General features: G+C 36.3%; 1 protein-coding gene across 11 annotated transcripts in view; it reads right to left on the minus strand.

Annotated features, from left to right (window-relative positions):
• The window catches only part of ZNF644 (zinc finger protein 644), an 84,496-nt gene that overhangs the window by 4,774 nt on the left and 53,617 nt on the right, over positions 1-26,105 (minus strand). For 6 of the 11 annotated variants that reach the window (XM_049808316.1, XM_049808313.1, XM_049808319.1 and 3 more), the window contains 4 exons: positions 15,612-15,684; positions 11,234-14,280; positions 10,434-11,039; positions 337-439 (listed from right to left, as the gene is read on the minus strand). In XM_049808316.1, coding sequence (XP_049664273.1) covers positions 337-439; positions 10,434-11,039; positions 11,234-14,249 — 3,725 coding nt within the window. In that variant the 5' untranslated portion in view covers positions 14,250-14,280; positions 15,612-15,684. Of the gene's footprint in view, positions 1-336; positions 440-7,731; positions 7,855-10,433; positions 11,040-11,233; positions 14,281-14,931; positions 15,536-15,578; positions 15,685-18,678; positions 18,783-19,522; positions 19,591-26,105 lie in introns of those variants that run through there. The other 5 variants (XM_049808324.1, XM_049808320.1, XM_049808318.1 and 2 more) reach the window with 5 other exon arrangements.

Consider the following 26,105-nt stretch of genomic DNA (forward strand, 5'->3'; position numbering starts at 1 on the left):
CCACAGTTTATACAACTCACACTCTTAACATTTTTAGTGCTAGCAGTAACAATCTGTTGTTCTTATGTAAGGCTTCTTTTGAAGGACAGAATATTACTCAGACATGATCAGTAAGATTTTAGCTAGAGAAACAGCTGGCAACCCAATACCTGAGTATGACTGATTCAAGTCCTCTTGTTCAAATTAATGAAAATAGGCAGGCAACTGCTTCCCCCCCTTATTATTCAATTTCATCACAAACACATTTACAGGATACAATCTTAAAAAAATCTTCTTATGACTATAATTATCAAGCTCTTAAGAATGTGTTCTTTCAATTAAAATAACCCTATGTACCTGCATCTGAGTATGTAAACTTCATCAGCACTATGAGGTAATGGCAGCATTTTTTTCTTGCTTCCAGATCTTGACCTTGACTTCTTTTGCTTACAGTCTAAAGCTAAGGAGAGAAATTTCCATATGTGAAAGTGATACTTCAACGAGTGTTAAACCAGAGACATTTAGTAAGCATCCCCTATAGCAGTAGTGAAAAGACATCTACCTCCTTGTTGTCTGTCATTTAATTATAATGTAAATCCAAAACAGTTACAGTGTGCTCTAAGAAATTTGCTGGCAAAACACGAAGCTATTTTTTTTTAGTTTAGCACAGTGCTTGCTCTTTAAAAGACTAGATAATTGACATTCAGCATTAACCTGCTGTTTTAGTATCAGCAAGCACCTACTAACCTATTGCAGAATTATACAGAAGCAAAGCACCATTGGAAATTTCCTTTCATGCATAAAACACTGTCAAAATCTTGGAACTTGTTTTGTAGTTCAAGTACCATCATAAGACCACTAACGTTCGACCAAGTTACAACTTCACGAGGTTGTAGCTTTCAGTCAGTATAATCAAGAATTTCTAGTTTGAATAAAACACCTGCCATTTGTTTTCAACATAAAGTTTGTCCTTTTATTCTAAGAATTTCAAATGAAGCCTCCCCCTTACTTCTGTCTGAATTCTAATGCATCTTACAAAAATCACGTATTAATCCTTGGCAGTGGGAGCTGGTATTAGGACAATCAACAGGGATGGCAAGGCCACTTTTTAAATTCAGTCTAAGCATTTGAAACTATGTATGAAAATAATGTGTTTGAACAGGAAACGCATAGCAAATGGGTTCAGTTAGCACTGAGGTCTGTACCTCCCATAAACAGATGTAACGGGAATCTGTAACAAAACCTGGAGGTTCTAAGAAGCAGCCAAAGTTGGGGGGTGAGGGGATTAAACTGAGTTAATATTGTTATGATGGAAACAGCTGATAAAGCTCAAGAAAAAACTAGAAGTTTTGGACTGCTAGAACTGAGAAGTGTATCTAGCTACACTGTATTTCAAAACACAAGACACCAACACTAGAACTCCACGGAAACCTGAAAGACAGTAACAAGTGGTATTCTTGATACCAAAGGCATAATGCTATGCTACTGAAGCATCTTAACAGCAAAATTTAAAAAATCATTACACTTGTCTAAGTTTTGACTCCTGTAATATAAAACAGAAGAATAAACCTCTTAGTATTCTGAAGCATAAGACACCATCTGGTGAGGCAAAACATGCTGCTTTGAAGAACACACAGTCTTGATTGCATCCTTCATTTTTCTTAGGTCCTCCAAATGAGCACCTCTCAAGCTTTTACCCTGTAGCCAAACTTTTAACTTGTAGATACACCAGATATTTCCCAATTCTATCCCCAGATTTAAAGATTCCTACAGTATCTAGAAAAATTAGAATGAATTTTTGAGGTTTAAATGTACCAGAGCACTAATCAAACAAGTAGAAAGCAGATACCAACCTAAAGAGACTTCCTTCAGTCCCTGGGTCAAGCCATCATTAGGAAGATGTGGCTCAACAGCATTTTTTCTGATAGCAACAATGAAAGCAGTCTGGATATAAAGGCAGTAGTAACCCAAGGTGGCGGGGCAGAGAGAGAGAGAGAAATGGCCAAGATAGCTTCTGGAAAAGTGAATAGGTAAGGGATTCTTAATGCTTTATGCTCTCATCAAAAGCATATTCTTCATATAATTAGGAAGAAAAAAGCTAACTATCTTTCAGTCTGTAAGAACTACCAAGGAGTATAAATATTTTACATACCACAACATCAGTAACAACATCACCAGAAATGTAAGCAGATAAAATACTGAAACCCAGACACCCATTCTCTGAAAAGAACTATTTGCACGAGGGCTGACTTGTCTGAAGCAGTTATTACAGCAAAAGCTTTGCCACTGCTGATTTTGCAGAACATAACGGGAAGGAGGGAAACGGAAGTCAGTATTATTTGAATGCAAACACATCCATGAGTTGCATCTGATGTCAGTTAGTTGATGTCAGCTGATATGAGTTTAAAAAAAAAAAAAAAGCAGTAGCCAGAAAGCTCCTTCTAGAGAAGCCTACATGCATTCAAAAGAAGAACTAGCTTATTTCCTTCATGTTGGCAAACTTAAGACATTCATTCCCATCAAGAAATTTGATTCTACTCACATACATCCCAAGCATTTCAGAGAGCTTTCCCTTTCGTACTAGACCTGAATTGGTCTTCTGCAACAGAGTTCCTGAAACCTAATGGGGGTGGGTGTGTGATCTTCTAAGAAAATAACCATCTGAACTACTGTGCAATCAAACAGACAGCAACACAAACAGAAACTGCCATAATGTACCAGGAGAGGTAGCTTCTACTTCCTTTAAATCTACCTTTTCCAAGAACAATGAGAAAACAAGGAAAACAAAAGAATGGGCATCTTCTCTGAGCCATTTACGACAGATAGAGAAATTACAAAACAAAGAACAGAAAGTATCACAGTAAAAGACATCAAGAAAAAAAATTCAGATCACTCAATGCATTTTCAGAGTACCTTAGCGAAGATCGGAAGTACATTTGACCAAGCAAGAAGCTGTTACAAAAGATAGAAAATACTAAGAATATTAAATCTGTGTTCTGCAAGGATTATTTCTTTTTTATTCCCTCTGTCTTTTGACCTAGTGAACATACTCCTTCACGTTTTAGGGGGGCACAAAGCAGCACAAGTACCTTTTGAAGTTACTCCAATGAAGCAGGAAAGTGGAGAAAGAGTAGTAACATCTGGGTAAAGCTGACTGAAAGCCGTAATTCCAATACCGGTTATCAGAGACATGTACCAGTAACTGTCACATTAATTTAATTTCTGTCTATCCAGAGAGTAGCAAATTTAAATGAAGTCACATGCACACACTTCAGTGCTCTGTTGATATGATACTTGTAAGTGCTTGCAAGCATCAAGTCACACCATTGCCTTACCCATAAGAAAGTGTAGCCATGTTCTGACCAAAACTCTGTTACTGTTCTTCCAATGCCTTTACTGTAACAAAACATGACCTCCTCAAAAATTATGTTTTAGCCCTTTCAGGAGGAGACCAAGGATAATTTAGCTCTAGTAAGCTGCACGGTAACTGCAGCAAATTGCCAGAGAGAGGCAGGAACTACCTACCAGTAATGCCTACTTTGTGACTACCACAGCTCCAAAACTACCATCCTTCATTCTCCATAAAGGCCCAATTTTTTTGGAAGAAGCCTCCTTCCTTCAAGTTTGGCCACCTGGTGTTTTCTAGTTGCTATTCCAAAAACTTTCTGTAAACAGCCAGTTACACCACTTCATCAAACCTCTGATAAAGCATGACAGAGAAACAACCCATTTAAAATAAAAGACAATCAAACTTTGGAGGAATCTCCTTGAGTCACCCAAGCTCAATTTCAGAGCACAGTATTTAGAAAAACATATGCTAGGTAAAAAGGCTGCATATAAAAACCTTCTTTACCTGTGCGACCACTTATCAAGACTACAAGCAGATGGAGATGGGAGGCTAAGATGAGCATGCCTAAGACAACATGAATTAGAAAAGTCACAGTTAGAGGTCCTTCATGCCATGACATTTGGTCTGAGGTTCAAACTTAAAGTGCATCTATGCTAATTTGCATGCTCCGCTTCTTGATGTCCCCCAACATGGAACACTTCTCATTTCAGACTTCATTACTTTTGTCACAGAGTATGTAAGCTAACACAAGTTGAATAATTGCACACATAAATGGATCTAATTAACCATTTAAAACCACTGCCAATTAAAAAGTAAAAAATTAATTTTCTTGTATATTTATTCACTAATTTTTCAAATTCAATCACTTGCTATCTATCCTCATCATTACTGCACAGTAAAAAGCATTAAGCCCCCCCCCCCCAATGCAGTAATTTGCTCCCTGAAGGATCTTATAGGATATTAAAAACTAGCTCATTGTGCCAGTTGACCAGTTGTAATTGTAACAGCACAGAATAAGACACATAAAGCCAGTAGATCTCAGACTTCTGCTGTAGCTGCGTACACTTCCACAGTAAACTTTCCGAAGCTACAGTTTTGACAAAATGGTATGAGAAATTATTTGGAAACATAGTGGCCGCATGAACTGCTACCTCAGTCATACTGTTGGCTCAAAGGCCAGACTCCTTGCTCTGTATTTTATTGTTCTCTTCCAAACTTCTGAAAAAGCAGTTTCCATCTACAGAAGGAAAGACCAAAGAAGAGAGTGGTGATTCCCAAAAGATGACAGCTGGTAAGAAGAGACTGAGTGTGAAGAGTCAACAAAGACAAGATGTAAAAAGCCAGGGTGCAAGAGAGTATTGAGAGACTTCAGGTGGGAAGAGAGGCCCAGAGGGAAGAAAAAGAAGAAAGTGGATATACAACTGTACCAAGAAGAGCAAGATTCATTTTGAAGATTTTGCATAGGTCTGTCCAATGCTCTAAAGATAATCAGAAGAAGCAAGTTTGCCACATGCTCTGAGAAACATTAATGTGTTGCTATTCATCAAAACAGGTATAAAAGGAAATTAGCATCTACTCAAGATGAGCAATTAAATCATTACATTGTTCAAAACCGGACTGCATAACACAAAAAGAAAATAAAAACTGATGTTCCAGTCAGACATCTGAAGACTATCATGCAAACACTAATACAAAAGCAATCAACTATCCAAATGAACCTAGACAGACATTTGCTATACAGTGGATCCGTACAGCATAACTACAGGCACAAATTAAGTTTAATAAACACTAACCTTGAACAGCCAACAGCCTAGAAAGTTTCACTTCTAGGATTATTTTCTTGAGTCCATTCTAAAAATGTACCATTATGCTTAACTATGTCTATTATACTGCTAAAACTGTCAAGTCGCATTTGGGGGAAAAAAAAGGTAAGATTTAACTAAATATGATCAAATTACTGACTGAAGAAGTAGGACATCTGCTAGAAGAGCAGTACTATAATAGTCAGTATCAAAAACATATGCAGAAAAACTGAAAAACTGAGCAGAAGACTAGTACGTAAGCTAATGTAGCACTAGGAAAGGTCTCACTTTGGTGATATGCAGAGATTACTGTACTTCTCTTATGAAACAGTAATGCCTAGATAGCTCCCATAACAATTGCCAATTAAAAGAATTACAGCATTCATGTTTACACACGATTATTTAATTACAGCAAGAAACTGAGACAAATATTTAACCAGCGTGATTTCTTTTCAGTAGTTATGTTTACTTTAGAAGATATAAGAAAGGCTTCATGAAAACAGAAGAAGGAACCTGTATAAACGTATCCTTATTGCCTCCATCAAGGTTCCAGGCTGAAGCCAACTTGAAGACATCTCAAAATTGCTCTCAACTGCAACCATTTCTTAATAAGAAAAACACATCTCCCCAAGAGTGACACTCATAGCAAAGTTTAAAACTATGTGTGCTAGTGAAATCGTGCATTAAAATAATTCTCTTCACAAAACTTATAAAGTTTTGTGAACATCAAATAAAATCACTGTTTCAAAGCATATTTTCTGGTCTACAAGCCTTGCATTGGGCTTGGTCAAATGAAAAGTCAACAAGCAAAGTTAACAAACTTCGCAGTTACAACAGTTTTAATGGTAATGACTAAGTTAATACAAATATTCCTTGGTTGCATAATGTTATTGCTGTAACTTAAGCCTAAGTCATTGGTTTCAGTGAAAGGCCTTTATCCACATGGTTACAGGCTATTTATCTGGCTCAGCTCCAGCTTCTGAGATCAAAAGATACTTTTTTTGAAGTTTTGTTTCTAACCTTTTTTTTAAGCTTTGTTTCCAACCTCATTTTGTTTCTAACCTAATTTTAAGCAAACTTCTAGGTCCAATGATACAAGACTCAGGAGCTTTCAGTTCTTTTAAGGAAAGTGGCAACTGTTCTGATGAGTATGCTACTACTTCACTAGCAAAATACATTTCTTAAAACAAACAAAAATCCCCGAAAGCACTATAACAAGCTACCTTCACTTCTTCCATTTAGCAAAAGGGAACCTGAGGTACAAGAAGCTTGTCCACGATCTAATCTCTTTGTACTATCTTGTTTGTCACAGTGTCTCCTCCACTGAATTATCATTAAGATTTCAAAGTGCAATTTAAATACATAGCTACTGAAAAATATTTCACCAGTAGGTATATATAAGCAAAGTAACTTACCACAGGGCTAATACCAATCACAGCAGTGGTAAAAGAAGTCCACTATCATCACTTTTCTACCGAGTAAATACGAAAACTTTCAGAATCACTAACTAAAGGCATACATCGTGCACACAGATATTACTGCATCTGCTGACCCTTCTAACTACTTTGCTATAGCATTAACTTAGCATAACATAAGACCTGGCAGCCACAGGCCCAGTTTGTAAAAATATTTCTTTTAGCCTTCTGCAGAGAAAGCCTGAAACTCAGTTTATTTGTCATTCTTAGCATAATGAATTACATCTGCAGACAAAAAAAAAAAAAAAAAAAAAAGGATTATGCATTTTTCCAAAGCATTATGTAAAAGTCTGTGCTTGTTGACACAGAAAACATGGTTGCCCTTCTTAATTACTGAATATTCCAGACTTTGTATCTCCAAATTTTCCTCACTATATTCTGTCTCTGCTCCCCAATTTGCTGTTGATCATATGAATTCCCACTAATCTCAGCCACAATCCAAGTAAACTTAGAAACTGCCTACAGCCAAGCAAACTGCAGGTTTCTGGAAAAGAGTCAAAATATGGAATATTAGAGGAATTTCAAAATAGAGTGTGTTTTAATAAAAGACATTTGTATCAGTGCCAAATGCTGTACTACACTCCATGTAGGACCATGTAGTTTTTGGGTTGTGAGCCAAACAAGAAATGAAACTAACTACATACAATATGTTGCTAGAAATACACAAACTGTAAAATTACTTGCTTTTCCTATTTTAACTACAGTATTCTTAGTAATTATACGTACTAGATTGTAAAAATTACTTGTTGGTTTGTTGGGGTTTGTTTGTTTGTTTGTTGGTTGTTTTTATATTTTTTTTTTAGGTACTTTTAAACACTTCATTAGAAGGCCAACTAGCTGATTTGGAAGTTATGATATTGTAGAATGAATTTAAGCGACCATCTCTTAGTTTTGCTTACATACCTTAAGTGTTGGATCCAAAATAAATGAGTAAGAATGAAAATCAGACATGAGAGTGGACAACAGCAACATACCTTTTCTTACAAGTTGCTGAAGTTTTATGGCAAATAAATTGTTTACCAGCAGAAGCTTCAAAATTATTTTGAATTAACATATGCTTTTGCCCAGTCTGATGAGGAAAATGTATCATAGACAGACTTGCTTTTACATCTGTAACAAAACATACCTGTCCCAGTCAAAAGTCCAGCACTCTTCTTTCGTGCATAAGCGCGTAAGTGGTTGGACAGGCTAACAGCACTTGTAAACGTCGTATTGCAATGCACACACGTTCTAAGCTTCACAGGCATACCTATCATTCAAAAGAAAACTATAATCCAGCTCTCTTCAAAAAATGAAATTCTCAAAGCGTTGTAAAAAGTTTTCTGCAATAAAGATGGTTTAAAATATATTCACTGCATTGACGCAATTGTTTAGTATATTAGAAGGATCCAAGTTAACCGTTATTAGTTTTCCATGTAGTGCTTTAAGCCAAACCATGTTATTTGAAAAAGAACAGAAAGGAGGCAACTTGAGCCCGTTAGGCTACTCTGCATTCAATACCTACTATCAAGTTCCTACAGATCTCCACATTATGAAGCTCTAATCCCAAAATGCAATCCTGCAATTTGAATAGCACAATTCTGTTGAGAAATTTCGGAGCGTGCAACATTTCCAATAAAGAGAATTTTAAAAGTCTAGTTGACAAAGTGGTAATTAAAAGTGTTTTACCCATAAGACTGAAGTGCTCAATACTAAATTAGGCTGCTGTTGAAGGCTTGGAGAAAAAGGTGGTAAAACACACCACTGAACAGCTGTTAGACAAAACATTTTGTTCAGTGCATTTTCTGTTCATTACTTTAGATGCGCAATTGATAATGAAAGTTAATGATTTGAAGTTTTTTGCTAAAATCTTTGTGCTAAATAAATGATCAACAAAGCAACATGCCATTTATCACAGGAAAACAGTGAAACAATACTGAACTCCTCACTTACCAGACAAAGAAACCATTATAACTTATCCCCTGCTCAACTTCACCATAATATTTCTCCCTTCATTTTACCAAAGATAGATTGTTTTGGTCAACTAATATTTCAAGTTCTCTACTAATAAATTATTAGAAGAATTAATAAAAAAGCTAAAACTACTCAGCTGGAAAGCCTCTGTCTGCAGGAAAGAAAGAATCCTATTCTCCAGCAGCCCACAGAAGACATGCTGTTTTTTTTCAGGCAAGTTACAGAAGAAGAACACCTGGTTGGTAAAAACCTTTTTAAAAACTAAAACCAGAATTAGAAATATTTGCCTTTTTAGGAAAAAGAGAAGAATTTCAACTTGATGTTAAATATTTTCTTATTAACTCAACTGGCACAGTGCGTTAGTTGTCAAATTCTGTTACCTCAGCCACAGATAATTACAGGGCCCCATTCGTACTGTTAGTACTATGCAAGCATATGTTTATTTTTACCTGGTTGTTCATCACAACCAAACAGGCACTACCTAGTATTCAGCGGTGAATATTAAACAGAAAGCATTACACAGTGTCAGGTTTGGCAAGCTATTCCTTTAGCATTGTTTTTCAAATCATTAAGCCTGTCAAAGATACACTTCCTTTATTAAGCAATCTCCTGTCTTAAAGGACAACCACAGACGTCCAGAAGACATTAAATGTAATTCTGTTCCACCTCTACTATGTCATTTTAGAAAGCCACCTTTGTAAAGAAATTGATTGCCACGCTTTTGTAGTCCCCTAAAAGAACTTCTGAGCACATTGGATTGTTGTTGGTTTTATTTGTTTAAAGGAAGACAAGAACATAGGTGAAAAAGTAGTAGGCACTGCCAGTTTCACTAACCTGCACTGGGTAATAACAAGAAAACGAACAGAACCAAAAAAAAGTCAGGGGTATAAAAATAAGATCCTGCTCCTCAATCTCAAGAATCCTGCAGCATTATAAGGTGGTGTCCAAACAAGAAAACAGGTAAATGCAAGCTCTACATACACATTTAAAAGGATGTTGTAAGAATTCCCCAAGACTAGAAATAACTCTTATGTGACAAATAGGTTAAAAACATCACTCTAAAAGCCTGCTCTATTAGTATACAGAGTATCTACAAAGTTGATTATAGAATTGTTTCATTAGCACAATTCTCAGTGGAGGGGCAATCTCTGTCCGTATCAGTCAGGGGCTGTGCATTAGAAAGCTGCTGGCTACAACTATATTCCAACAAAGCTCGAACCAGCACAGGTCTTCACTCAGAATAGCCAGGCCCTAAGCAAGCATCAGTTTCTCACAGCAGCCACAGTTTTGAAACAAACAAGAATTAATCTATGTTGTAAGAGTATGTTTGCCTAAAATCATCAAAATTAGTTGACAGTGATTCACCAATTTGGAATATTATGCATTTATAATGGTATCAACAGTTCTGTTAGTTTGAACAAATGCTGCTTTGCACAAACCTCAAAGATTTATTTTAAATTAAGTAGTTCCCAAACCAGCTGTTTTAATGCCCAGAAATAGGGTTACAAGCCCAAACATTTCAGAACTGTTAGTCTACCAAATATGCACAGACACTTCAACTTGTTATTGCAGGATGTGTCTTCTTCCCTACTGAAGCTCATTTTGTGTCCGCTTTGAAATTGTATGCCCAGCCATATGCAGAACAGGAACTATGTTCCATGCAAAAACCCCTCAGTGCTGCTGAGGGTTTTTTTCACTTTAGGAAAAGCATGTCAGAAAAATTTGCTGTGCTACCTCTCGCAGTCAGCGTCCTCTGGAAATGAAACAAGAATTAAATGAACAGCATCCCAACTAAAATACTCTGCATTTGTACATTTTCTATGAATTAAAGGATTCTTTGGGATGTTGTCAAGACAGCTAGAAACATCTTCTTACCTGACTGCATAGTCAAGTCCATTTTTTGTGGCTGATACATCAATGGACTGTCTTCATTTAATGGAAGAACACATTTCTGAACAAACCTCTTTCTTGCAGTTTGATTATGAATTTTTTGAGGAGAAATATCAGGATTCCTTTCTTCTCCTAACCTCTTATTTTTCAGGAGTTCTATCAGTGTAAGTGACTGACTTTTTTTTTCACCATGTAGTACTGCTTTTGTTTCATCACATTCATTTAGGAAACTCAGCCCTTCTTCCTCCGATGCAGACACAGATGTATCTTCAGTCTTTAGGCCATTATGGTATGCTTCAAGAGGTATAACATTCTGAGATAAAAAGTCATCATTTGATGCAAATTTCTGAGCAACAAACGGTCTGGGAATAATGCGGCGACTGTTCAAAGCCTTTAGGATTTTTTCATACTTCTCTTCGTTTTGCATCATCTCATTCAGAACACAGATTGGAGACTTGTGTGCATCCCACTTGGTTTTGCCAAGTCTCTTCAGGTGTCCTCGCACATGATTAGACAATCCAATTTTAGTATCGAACCAGCCTCCACAGAGCTGACACGTATGCTCAGAGGAAGTTTCAGATTTCTCAATTGCTACAAAGAAAATAATTATAATTTTTTTTTTTTAACAATTATATACAGTTAAACATTACAATAGCAAATCACAAGGACAAGAGAGGCTTTACAACAAGATAAAGCAAGTCTTGTTTAGTGCTCAATAAATCCCTTTGTACCCTCTACTTCAGACCGAAATTAAAAAAAACAAACCAAACCAAAAAACAACTTACCTTTTCTAACACGTTTAACAGGAGTTCCTGTTCCAGTCCTTTTAAAATGTTGCATTTTGTCACTTGTTGCTATCTGTTCTGGTGAAACAACATGACGGGCTTCATAGCTTAGTCCAGCTCTGTGAAGATGTCCTCTGACATGATTGGACAATCCAACACCTGTTTCAAAGGTTGCTGGACAGTATGGGCAGGACTTCTTTTCAAGCGACAAATCAGTCCAATGGAAAACTGAGTTATGCTTTGGCAATGCTGATCCTACATTTTCTAAATTCTGAGGATCATGCAAATCATGCAGGAAGTTACTACCCTCAGCATCTTCATAATACTCAAAATAAAAGCCATCATTCTGCTCATAACTAAGTGAAGATTTATCACCAGCTTCATGATCTTCCATTTTACCTTTGAATATGGGGAATAGGTTTACATGCTCCTGATTAATATCACTGTAAGATTCATCCTCCACAGACTGTGTAGTGTAATCACATAGTTCAACATTATCCCATGAACTTTCATCCTCCGTTTCATAGCTGTCTTTTTTTTCAGCAGAGTTAAGTTTCTGTAAAACAACAACAGTCATTTTATGCAGAAAATCTGGATAGCAATCCAAATCATCTCCTGTAACAGAGCCTTCCCTCTTGGATTCTTTAACCACTCTTTTTACAGCTACATGCCTACGATCTTTACAGCCTTCTGCCCTTTTGCAATCAAGATTATTTGAATCCATGACAAAACAATTATTATGGGGACTACTTGATGAAGAAAATAAATGTAAAGAACTGACAGAGTTGGACTCTTCCTTTTTTAAATGCAAAGGATAAGAGTCACTAGATTTTTTAATCATCCTGTAGTTTTCATATTTGTGTCTATATAAATAATTACCGCTTGTTTTGACACTAGCTTTCTGCTTTGCTGCTTGATGAAAACATTTAGGTTTCTGGTCAATGCTATTTCTAATCAAAAAGGTCTTGTTTGTAGAATTTAGATTGCACACACTTACAGATGACTGTGAAACGCTTTTCCGAGCCTTCTGTATCCTGTAGGGTCTCTTGTGAAGTTTTGCGAAGTTACTGGACTGTGAAGTAGAGCCAAATGATCTTTTTACGTCCTGTTTTAAAACAGAGTTCTTTGGAAAAGTAGAAGATTGTTTGATCAACTGTTTTGTCCTGCTACCAAAATCTAAAGATTCTTCTATTATGCTGCCTTTCCTTTTTTCTAGTCTAAGATGGCTACCAAAGGGATCAATGCATGATGCTGGGTGCAAATATTCCACGTGTTTTTTCAAAATGCTTCTAGCTGAAGTAGTAAATGGACACATCTTACACATATATGTCGATGACTTTTTTGAGGATCCTAAATACGGATCTTTCAAGGATGATTTTTTCTGTGTTTTCCTCTGGGACATGTCGCTACCAATAATTGAACATTTGACTACTGCTCCATGAGCGATCCCTCGATGGCATTCCAGTTCATTTTCTGTCACAGCCATGAAATTGCATTCCTCACAGCAGTAATACCTTTTATCTTTTTCATGGGTCTTCGCATGCTGCACAAATGTTTTGGGACAATTGGTACCAAATACACACTGTGGGCACTGTAAGCGTGCACTCCTACCCTCATCCTGAAGTTCTTTCAGCTCACGGATTTCTTCCATCAGTTTCTGCCTTCTTTCCTGGTGAATTATCATATGTTTAAGAAGTGAATTACGATCTCGAAATGTCCTTCCACATTCCCTACATGCATAGGGCCTGGGAACATTGAGATGTCGGAAATGACTGTTCCCATCTAAATGGTACATCATATGCCTATGCAGATGTTTCTTCTCCCTAAAATTCACATTGCACTTTGTACAGGGATAAAATGATGGTTCATCAGTACTGAAAGTAGATGGCGATTCAGAATCATTCTGTTCACATTTATTTTTTAAAGGATTAGAAAGAAAAGTGCTAGTGTGAACAGGTGAAGTATCTTCTGCACAGTTACTAGTGGGACTATAAATGAGCTGCTGGATAGCATCAACAGCTTCCAGCTCTTCATCTGTGGATTCAGGTTTTACTTTACTCAATGAATATTTTTGTGGTTCTACTATTTGTATCTCCTCATTCTGCTCTAAGAAGTCAACAGCTAATAGTTTTGATTTACTAGGAATACAACTGGTATCACCAAAACAGTCTTCAGTATAGCGTGTTATTTTACTAACATCCATTTTCCTTTTTCGCTTTTTTTCTAAGCCTGCTTTACAGTGAATGGGAGACTTCTCTATTGTTTCTTCATTTGTCATAAGAAACTGTATAAACTCTTTTTGTGGATCCCAGGTGGGATCACATCCCGATCTGAAACCACCTGTACCTGAGGAAATGCCTGTTAATGTATCGACACAATCATCTTTTACTAGTAAATTTTTATCATCCTCACAAACTTCTACTTGGCCTACTAAAGTGCTATCTACACTATTTCCTACTGATTTCTGTGAATCACAACCAATTGAAGCAGAGGTAGGTAGATTTTTAATGGAATGAGTCAGGTTCTTAGCATGTGCTACATCAGGTAACAAAAATAAAACTTGGTGCTGATTTGATTTCTGTGTTGTACTCTTTGTAGGCAGCTGAAGATCATGAACCACTGTCAAAGTTGAGCAGGAATCTGTGTGATGACCTACAGGCTGTCCAGTGGTTAATGAAACACTGCCTTTATTCATAATGGAAGTCTTAGTTGAGGTGGAGTGTGAAACTGGTCCATTAACAGCAGTTCCTCTAGACAAGATAAAGTTTTCACTAGAAACAGTAGGAGCACCAGTGTGTATAAATAGAGAAGTCTGGCCTCCACTTAAGGCTTTTTCAGATCTGTCCCTTGATAGCTCCTCAGGCAGAGTCAATGTATTGTTCTTCTGAAATGACGTGTCGCTCTCTTGTGGTTTAGGAATGCCACCTTCTTCCTCAGATATGAAATTATCATCACATAGGATTTCTTCTTCTTCTTTAGCACCAGTGACTTCAGTATTTATTTCTAAATCATCCATATTGCTGGTTTGTCCATTAAGTACTTTTACACTAAAAAACAAACAAGAAAAGAATCAGGCAATCACAGAAACAAATAATGGCAATTTTAATTTACAGTTTTCTTCAGGATCACCCTTCTTCATACCCTAATCTAAAAATATGTTTTGAACTTGTTAAAAACGTAATTTTTTAAATTTAGGATATTAAAGACATGTTTAAAATTAACCGATGAAGTAATTAAAAAATTATACCTTTTTGCTATGCTATATTAATAACCATACAGCAAACTAGTCACTGCCCACTATCACAGTTCAAAAAAGCCTGAACACCCATACGCAAGCAAGATGGGGGGAATGAGATTGTCAAAAACTGTGCAAATACATTCTACAAGTAGATTAACATAAACACAAGAGTTTATCTTTAGTTGTTTTCTAAAAGTAAAACAAGACATCTGCTAGTAATTTTAGTGATTTAAAAAAAAAAAAAAAAAAAAGCAAATCATACTTCCCTTTAGCACCCAGGAAATGAAAATAATCTTTATGTATCAAGGTAGCACTTTTTTCAAAGTGCTTCTATACAACTGACCTGATGCTACACAGAAGCCTGCAGAAGTGTTAACTTTAGTATTAAAGGAGAAAACACAACTAAGCTGATTTTGAACATCTGATTACTGATAGAGACATAGCAAAAAACCAAACTCACTGAAGAAATTAAATGTCTTCCCATTCCCTTCTTACAAAAGGATTCTCCTTGCTTTAAAAGGAATCAGTCAGATCTTGGTTATGTTAGAAGGCCATTTTAAGTGGTAAGCAAATCAAATAGCATCTTCTCAAAGGTGGGAAAACCCCCACAATTAGAAAGAAACATTTAATTAGGATTTACATACCAGAGGAAATCATCAAGTTGAATCTAGAGCATGACAATAATAGTATCTGCTAGTACAGAGAACTACTACATATTAATTCCTTCTGGGAGGCCTTGTGTACATAAATATGTCTTCCTACAAGTGACTTCCATTCATACACAAAATCATCTACGAAATGCTTAGTGACCACAAAAGAGTTGCCTACACGTGAAAAAAATCAGTGTGTAATAAACAGGATTGTGAACTTAAGTCTACCCTGGCATTTACCTCTTACATGGGTCCTCGGAACACAGTAAGCATAAGGCATTATAACACCCATCTAGGAGTTGGAAACATCTATCTGTATTTTACAGAAATCACATATTTTACCCTTAAAGAGCATGATTCACTTTGATCTTCTGGGGGATTTGATTCCTGCCATCACATACTTAGGTTCAATTACTAATTAACATTTTGACTACAGCTCAGTTAAGAGGAGTCATACCTAGACTCTTTGAATTAAGATGTTATAACTCACAACTAATATCCATGGCTCCCTGCAATGGTCCTTCACCAAAATCAAGGAAGACCACTCTTGACATCCTTTTTTCCTAAGGAGAGAAAACAACCTGGTTAAACAACACCACTTTCATCTTTATACGTCACTCTCTAAAATGAGTCCAGCATTTCTATTAGTTTTTCAATTCAACATTATGATAGCTATCCACACAATTCAAAGCTAGCTATGGCCTCATGGAAATTCTCTGTTACTGTGCTTGTTTTGTTTCAAATCGGCAAAAGGACAAAACAAATATTTTAACCTCCTTTAAGTTTATAAAAACAAACCTTAATGTAATATGACTTATTTACTATTTTGAAGATAAAAGTAACTATATTTGGAGTAGAAACATAATGAAAAAATTTTGCCATTAAAGAAAAGGTTTCCTTTGCTACTCAATCACTGAACTAGCCAATTTAGAAATACAGCTATGCTTGTGTCAGATGCATAATAAATGCTTAAAATATAGGAAATATTTTATTGTATTATTTATCTATAACATACCTTTATGCAAATGTTCTATCAGACGCCCCAGTTTCTCATCTTCCCATTTCTTAGATTTTTGCATTTCTTTGCTGTTTTGAGATGGGTCATTTTCTACCATAATAAAGACTTCCAATAAGATCACATTCAAAGCTATCATCCTAAAATGGTGATAATGCACCACCCAGCAGGAGTCTTTACATCATGTACATGAGTTAGAAACAGGCAGTGCAAACATGCACTAAGAATCTGTAACGCAGAAGTCAACTAAAGTGAAACCTCCAAGGATGCCCAACAGCTCCAACAATTTTACAACTGTGGAATAGTGGAAGCTTTTTATAGTATCAGGCAGCAGATTATAAAAATGTTCACAATAAGTTTAGAAGAAACTTAGCCAGTTTTGCCTGAAAGATGTGTGTTTTCCTTGTTTTATTACTGCAGAGGTAGACAAATGTATGCTCAGTCAATTTGAGAGCCTATATTAGCTTTTCTCAACAGGAAGCAACGTTGCTAACGAAGTGGTAAATTCAGTGTTAATGAGTGGCTTCACTGTTACCACCTCTGAGGTAAAACCTTCCATGTTCCAAGTTCCACCCATCTGTTCTGGTGTGAGGGGTTCAGAGGAAGAACAGACGCTTCCCATTTAAAGCAACTTCATCGGTACCCCCCGAACAGCAGGGAGGCAAACTGAGAATATCGTGCCTGCTTGGAGATTGCTATCCTCATTATCAGAATGGCTCCTGAAAACTTTTCACAGGTTTACGTGACGAAGAGAAAACCATGTTGCTCCACATACAAAACCATACTGATGCTAAATATTTGTGTTAAAGCTCAAGTTAAAAAGGTGGCTAGGGCACCATACGATCACCTTTAAACTGAGACTCTCTTCAGAGTCATCACGAGCAGTATCTAAAACATTACACTGTGCAATCTTGTAAGAGATTCCTTTCCATATTGTGTATTTATGGAGACTGTGAACTATTCCATATGGATCTGATTAGAAGTCTTCTATGGTAATACAGCTGTCCCTACAGATTTCAGTCTTTGAATCAAGCCTGAAATGCTTACTGTATCAATAATATCACTGTTACATTTTAATAATTTTCTGCTAATTATCACATTTTTCTAGCTATCAGGGTGGTAAAATTCACTATTTTACATGCAGGACAATAAGAAAGCTAGTAGTTTTAACAGTGTGGTATTAAAGAAAATATATAAAATATCTTCTTACATTACAGTAATTTAGAGTCTTGTGATGACACTGAGCCAACATGCAAAACTTCATTTACAGTACCTACTCCATGTGTAGAAATTTATGCAGCAACAATGATAGGTGTAACTAGACACATGCAAGAAAACATTCCACCAATGCCACCATTTTTGAGGAAATGTTGTCATCTAACTTGTACCATTCAGTAAGTGCAACACCCAAACTGAAACACTACCAATTCAAACATTCTGGGGGAAAAAAAAATTAAGTTTTAAAATTATCTTATCTATACCATATCACAAATACAAAATTATTAATCCTTACTCAGTGTATCTGAATAATTAAACAGTGAGATCAAACTTCAAATTTGCTGCAAATAGTGCTTGTTATATCCTGTACCAGGGCAAGCACTATACAGTTGAGGTAATTTTTATTTTTATTTAAGCACACAATGCAGTATACCTTGGAGATAGGTAAGTGTAAAAATGGCAATGCTCAAAAAGCCTACACAAGCATACACAATCCCAGGCTCATACCTTTGAAACACACTTTATCTAAAAGGCTAGGCCACATTCAATTCAATTATTTTGGTTAAGCCTAGAATGACTGTAGTGCAGTTAACAGTGTTATTCCTGGTTTATGTGATACGCTATTTATTATATAGAAATTATTTCATATTCAAAAGTAGAAAACAACCAATTATTTAGCCAACTAAGCTACATTCCACCCCTATTTAAGTACTTTTAAATTTACATAATTTTTAATATTGTTTTTCTTCATAAAACATCAGTTTTTAAAATCCTAATGAGTTCTACAGATATGCCTGTGGCCAGAGAGTCTAAGCATTAAAAAGTGTAAGGTCAGATCTATCTTCAAGCTGACAGATCATAATTTAAATGCCTTAAACTAATCTTACTGTCTCAAAAATCTTGAACATCAGTATTTTTGCAAACTATCAGCACTTGCTATAACACCCTTACTACACTACATCTTGAGGTTACTACAGAAGAAATGAGGTGATAATTGCATATTAACATAATTATTCGGTAATCCCTCTGAGCAAGCTTCCTAGGTCACTCAGTAATTCAGATTAGATGCAACCTTCCTGTCATCAGATCTATGCTGTCCACTTTTTGTTCATTAATAATTCTTTTTGATAGGAATGTACTTAATTCCATTGTTCTATGTACATTATTAATTGTATTTATTACCACTAGGTTTATGACATTTCCAAATTCTTATTTCATAATGACAACCATCACTATGTAATAGGGTCACACACCAAATTAAGAGTATTGCCTTCATGCAATGCTAGTTCATTAAAGCTTACACTCCAGTGCTAAGTGTACTTACTATGCTTTGCCTAGTAGCAGTTGTAGTTAGAGATTTTTCAGTTTCTGTCACAAACCCCATGTTATTTTACAAGGATTTACAATAGCTCTGAAAGCACACTGGAGCTGAAAAATTAAGATGGAAAAAATCTGGTTGAGTTTGTGAAAAGCATGAAGTGCTTTTATGTGTTTTGATATCAAGTTTCTCAAATTCATAAATATAAGCCAATGAGCTAAAACACAGAGCACAAAACTTAAAAGCCACCTCCTAAATGAATTTAATCAGCCTAGTTAAAGTAAATGCAGAAATATAGTGTCTTTCAGCTGTGCTGTAATGAAGGCAAAAATATACTTGTCCTGTGCTAAGTAACTCATCAGAAGTCAAGTTCTTTAAGCAGATATGTGAATAACCATGACATTCAAGGGATTATTCAAATATTCAAGAGATAGGAAAGGTGTTTCAGGTTTGTACTGTTCTCACCTTGTTATATAAGTAGACAAAACTGGCAAAACCTATCATTTTATCCACAAACATTCCTGTAATAAAGCTTTCTCAAATGACAGACTATGTTAACAATGATGAAACCAATGTCACAGATTTTTAGGCAACAAACAGCAGACCAGAGAGTGCTTAAGTACATCCTGGCACAGGACTAAAAAGGCATCTCTTTCCATTCTGCCCCATTACACAGTATATTCCTTTAACAACTTAATCATGCCAAACATCAAGCACGGCGCTTCCATCAGAAGTGGAATGTTTAAGAATCTTTTGAAAATGAAGGTTTGTACAGAGTAAGAGGAACTAGTAGTGTACTAACATAAACCAGCCACATCTTGAGAAAAAAATCAAGTTATTTAGAGGATACCTGCATAGTAATTTTGCCTCTTCCATACAGAAATGCACAGTTCACACCTCCTGAGTTTTGGGTGTTATCTAGCAATATGAATACCCAAAGTCAATAAAAAAATCACAATACTTTGATCATTAGAAGAATACCTGTTACTTGTTTTCCACTTTATCTCTTCTTAAAAAGCTATCCAGATCCACCCTTCAGATGGAAATAGAAACACAAAACCTGACAACCAACTAGAGGATGAGTCAGTGACCCACCTTGCCTTCCTCCAGCTTCTACTTGTGTTTGCAAATTAAGTTGTTGAAAATACATTCCCTTCTGCACAGCAGAGACAATGACCATTTGTAGACTGCCTTACTTAGCTTTGAAACCTACAAATTCACCTGAACATTTCTGGACTTTTTTTAAACTTCTCTAGTTTAGAGACACCTTGTTTAATATGCACACCACCATGAATACTGCCCTTGCACACCTACATTACATACAAGTATATGGTTATTAATGTAACTACAGTCTGAGGAGTTCCACTGAAAACTAGTTATCTTCAATTCAGATCCATAGCTCTTCACATGAAAACAAAACATCGGGAAAACTCTCATAGCTAATCAGACTCCCATATTCAAAATTATTTTTAAAGCAGCAAGAAAACTTACTGATAGGACACTAAGAAGTTGTATTATGCCTAAATAAAGAAATACAAATTTATTGTCACCCACAGTATAACCTTTTGTTATACTGTTGAAAGACTGAGTTGTCATATCTCCATGGAAAAAGCTGACCAAAGAGAAACTTTGAATCATAGAGGAGTCGTCACACAAAAACCAGCCCGTCTTTTCAGTAAGATTATACTTGGGAACATCAAACCTGAAGCACACTTTTTCAGAAAGTTATTTACCTAAAACTTTATTTCTAATGAAACAATTTCTTCAAAAGCTGTATGTCACATAGTAAGGAAAAAAAAATGTTTCCTTATAAATGTCAACATTTCAGAAACTTGGTTTCTGGTCTGAAATATATAAGAGTGGTATTTCAATATCTCGCATGTGAAAGGAAACAGTACAGAACTGAAGAATGACCGTCTTACAATTCAGAAATCATAGAAGAGAATGCCATTACTGCCACCGGCCATTCTTAATCTTGTTCCTCTAATATTGATTTGCTTGGGAAAATAAACCAGTTTGTCACAATGGGGTGCATCATGCTAAAATTCAATACTGAAATCAATACAATAAATGACAATACAATTTAAGTGTCACAAGAATCAGATGTATGACTTTAAAAAAACCTCTTCTAGTTGTAAGTGCTAATGCAGCAGTTTAAGATGGTTTCATTGGTAGAGACTTTTCAAAGTGAATTAGGTATTTCTAAAAGATACCTAGCCAGTACAAAAAAAAAAAGACTTTGAATCTGGTAACTTCAGAACAGTCACACAAGTCCACAGGCTTCCATACCTCCCCTCCTCCAGCATTCCACAACACTGTTCATAGAGGACAGCCAAGTACTTAAGTCTCCACGTTCCTGCAGCTCTTCGTCTAGTTTGGATTTTTAGTAGTATGATCTAGTTTGAATTGCACTGCCATTAGTTTCTACTAAAGATGAGAAGTACAATAAAATATGGAATTTTCCTAAATGCAGACACATGGTAAAGACTAGCAGCATTCCAGTAAGACGCAGACATTTGAAAACACAGACTTAATGTTCTGTGATAATACACACTTCTCTCCAAAACTGTTCCCTTATGTACTTTTACATGCAGAGATAAATTCTTTTCCGTTATGTCAATCTGACATGCTCACATCTTTTTTTTCCTCTCTAAAGAAACTGAATGTTTGGGAAAACACTTTTCATCTCTTTCATTACCATTACCTGTGTTTTTCAGTCAAATGTATTCTTAAGCCTAAAGTATGGTAGCAAAAATTGCTTTTATCTAGACACAATATGACAAATAGTCTATTAACCACCAGCATTACAAAACAAAAAAGTTTCTCATTACAGTCTACAAATAAAAGCCCTGCTCCCATCCTTGTTGTGAGACAATATTTTTATAAGGCTGCCAAAAAATTAAGGGTTGTGATCAGTGGTACAAAGTGTAGCTGGTGGCCAGTAACTAGCACTGTATCCTGGGGTCACTACTGGGTCCAACACTGTTCAACATCTTCATTAATGACCTGGATGATGGGGCAGAAGGTACCCTCGGAAAGTTTGCTGATGATACAAGACTGAGCGGAGTGGCTGATACACCAGTGGGTTGTGCTGCCATTCAGATGGACCTCAACAGGGTGGAGAAACGGGCTGACAGAAACCTCATGAAGTTCAACAAAGGAAAGTATGAAGTCCTGCCCCATGAATAACCACATGCACCTCTACATGCTGGGAAGCAGCTTTGCAGAGAAGTACCTGGTGGTTCTGTTGGACAGCAAGCTGGACATGAGCTAGCAATGTGCCCTTGTGGCAAAGGCGGCCAACAGTATCGTGGTCTGTGTTAGGAGTGTTGCCTGCACACTGAGGGAGTTGATCCTTCCCCTCTACTCAGCACTGGTAAGGCTACACCTGGAGTAGTGTGTCCAGTTCTGGACTGCACAGTCCAAGAGAAATATGGAGCTATTGGACAGAGTCCAGCAAAGGGCTACTAAGACAATTAAGAGACTGGAGTATCTCGTATGAGGAAAGGTTGATAGAGTTAGGAAAGAGAAGGAGAAGGAGAAGGAGGAGAAGGGTCACTAGGATCTCATCAACATGTACAAACATCTGAAGAGAGGGTACAAAAAAGATACAGAGTTAGACTCCTTACAGTGGCGTTCAGTGATAGGACAAGCAGCAATGGGTACAAACTAAAATACATGAGTTTCCACCTGAAAACAAGGAAAACTTTTTTTTCCTGTGAGAGTGACTGGCACAGGTTGCTTAGAGAGGCTGTAGAGCCTCCAACCTTGGAGACATTCAACAGCTGTCCAGACATAGTCCTGGGCAAGCTGCTCTAGGTGACCCTGCTTAACACAGAAGATTGGACAAGATCTCCACAGGTCCCTTCCAACCTCAACCATTCTGTGATTCTGTTTTAGTACACTTTGCCACATAGTATCCTAATTCTTGCTTACTTCTCTTTGGAGTGCTCCATATGCTCAGACTATCCACTTTTTTCTTTCATTTCAAAATATCTGCAATATAGACACAACAGTATTTTAATCAAAAAGAAGTTTCCAACCACTAACTTCGGATTTGTCATTCTGACAGCTTAAGAAAATTACACAAAAATAATCAGCTATACAGCAAAAGTGCATTCTCTCTATCCCAAGTTACATAAAACATATTCACGGCAAAACTATAATTTGATGCCCCTCTCCCTTCTATCTCTCTTCCAGTGTTCCTGTTTTCCAGAGTTCTCTCACTAAATAAAATAATATTATTACTCACTAAGTACTATTATCACACTCAAATGTATTAAGAGGCATTTCCAAAGTACCCCCTCGTTTTCTATTAGTTTTTCTACAGTTCAGGACTTTCCACAGGATGAATTCCTCTTCTATGTCACAATTTACTTAGATGCCTCCTTGATATGTCACACCTCAGAGGGGCCTACGGATGCTGAACTCTCAGTGTTGGCTTTTCAGGCAATACAATAAAAGTATTTCCTCCTCATGGGACCCCTCCCACCAGCAATGCTCTATTATAACAGTCACAGTGAGTGAGACATTTCACAAAGAGCACAGGCTTAGGAAAGTATCCTGCATTCTTCCAGGCTCTAGTCTCACCACTACACTCCTTACGTGGGAGATAATACTAAAACGAAAGACCTGCTGTTGTTGCAAAAGATTTTGGCTTGCAGAGAAGAGGAAGTAGTCTCAACATTGAGCCATATGCTGTCAAATTACTGTGCTATACATTGGATTTATGCTTTCCTTTTAGCAAAGCCAATTTAAGCAACCCCTGCCTTCCTCCACTCCCCCATGTTCCTTCTTTCACACTTTATCAACAATTTCATTATCCAGTTTAAAAGGCTAGGACCCACACACTTGCTGAATTGGCACAACCGAGAGGCAACAACTATGAGTAAGGGCACAAACTTTTACTAGTTTTGTTGACAGAAGAATCTACTGGGGAATCTTTTCCTAAAATTTGTTATCAATAAATAAAAAACTGAAAATGCAGAGAACATTTCAGAAGAGAAAAAAGCAGCTTTGGCAGTCCTCTATTTAACTGTAAAAGACAACATCATATGAAGAACACTACCATGAAGCAAATTTTATGTTCTAAAATTACTTGAAGTACACTACTCAATCGAAGTAAAATGCTAGAAGTGAATGCCAAAATAATTCAACTGGGGAACATTAAATACATCTTCTGAGAATACTATTAACACAAGAAAAACTCTTAAATTACATATTAGACATGATAGCTAGATTTTCCATAGAGACATACAAATGCAAATCCTTCAAGTAGGTTAAATGAAAAGTATTTTCATTTCTAAAAAACATCACTAACTTTTAGAATTTTTTTAAAAAAAATAATAAAAATCTACTCCCCCTTAACCCACAGTTTTACAAAAATCAAAGTCACTTTATCTGCTCAGAAACAAATCCTTTTGAAGCCAGGTACTGCCACCAAGTGGTGGTGAAATTCTGTATGCATACCTAATTATTCCCCACATGTAGAGCACACAACTGAAAATGTTTCCCCAGCTGCCAAATATGTGCAATGATGTACTAACACAAAGACATTTAAAACTAATCAATCAAAGCAGAACCAACAGAAATTTTGCATCCAAATCTAAAACTGACTTTCCATTTAAAACAAAGGTTTTTCCTACAATTCAGTCTTTTTGTTCAGCCACCTTTTGTGAGCAGTTGGGTAAAGAACCCTTTCTTCCAATACAAATCCAATATATATCAACAAACTGACTCTAATAATTAGGTTTTTTTCCATAACTTTACATAAATCCCTAATGATTACAACTACATGGCCACAGAAGCCTTATTTTTACTGTAATCCCAAATTTCAGAGAAAGGTGAATTCAGTAACTGAAGCAAAAGACCTACCTCTTAAGGTATGAACATCAAGCTTGTTATTTGGATAAGCTATCTAATGTACTTTTTGGTAGAATGTAAAGATCACAACCAGACTGGGAAGGGTTTTTAGAAGTCGGGTATATTTGACTATTTTTTACAGGAATATTTCTCAAATTCATTGACCTACATTGTTAGTTACCTGCATGAACTAGTAGTCCTGAAGGGTCAGTCCTGCAGATCACAGATGAAAACTTGCATGACAACATGATGCTGCATAATAGATTTACAGTACGCTTTCTTACAGATGACATTAAGAACAGTTTAACCCAATTGTATTGAGACAGATCTTTGGACATGACACACCTTTCAACTTTGGAAAAATTCTGGCCTTATTCCTTATTATATTAAATAAAAGTTGTAATTCTTTTTATCCAGCATGACCTAGCAATTTCTCATGCTTTTTGCTTTTTTGGCTGATAACTATTTGCTGTACATACTTTAATAGTATCACAAATTTTAAGATTGTCTTTCCTGCTAATGTAGAGACACTTCTTAACTCCTGAAGCATGCTATCTTTCCCAATTATGAAAAGGCTACCTGAAATGAACGCTCTTTTTTTACTCATTTAATTTAGAACCTTAGTGTAATGAATTACATTAGTGATATTCACTCACCCTTACCAGCAAACTGGCTCTTATCATCCTCTATATTCTTTCAGTTATCAAGGGTTAAAAAGCTGGTAAGATCGTAAGCAACAGCACCAGGTACGGCCAAAAAACCATCTTGTACCTTTTTAGATTAAGAACAAACAATTCTGTCAACTTGGAGAAAGTTATCGTCCTTACCAATGAACATACGAAATAAGAGTTTTCAAAAGACCCAAAGCTATAACTCTGTATGTGACCAGAAGAACAGACAATACTCCTAATTCCAAGTGAAAAGATAAGGTCACCTTGGCACCAAATTAGGTACAAAACTAATAATTGGGTCTTGTTTGGTTAGTTGGTTTTTTTGCTTGGTTTTTGTTGTTGTTTTGGGGGTTTTGTTTTGTCGTCTTCTTCTTTAAAGAGTCACCACCATAAATGATTTAACGGCAGAAAACTCAACTTCATGTTACCAAGATAATATGAACAAGATGAAAATTGTATGAGATTCCTATCTGAGGTAAAAAACCACAAATCCCACATACTCAAATTTATGCTGTGCTGAATTCTGTATATAACTTATCCTTCTTCAACATCTGTGGTGCTGTTACTTATTTATTACATCCTCTACTTTTAGGTAAAGCAATACTAGCAACACAGTTTCTGGAAGCAAGCCTGTTTTTGCCTGATATCTCAAATGCTTAAAATCTGACCTCACTCTACACATTGTACAGGGAAATTCAGCACAAGCATCTACCTTCCATAACCTTTCCTGTTACACAGAAGTGTGACCCATTACACTGTTAAGACGTTGAGACCAAGATTATTTTTTCCTAGCTTTCCCCCATATTTAACAAGATAGGTCCTCCTATGGAGCTCAGAAGATGCAGTCTGGAAGTCAGAAAATCTAAGAACAAAGACTACAGTTATCCTAATAAAGTACAT

Source organism: Accipiter gentilis, chromosome 8 (assembly GCF_929443795.1).
Source record: "Accipiter gentilis chromosome 8, bAccGen1.1, whole genome shotgun sequence".
NCBI lineage: Eukaryota > Metazoa > Chordata > Aves > Accipitriformes > Accipitridae > Astur > Astur gentilis.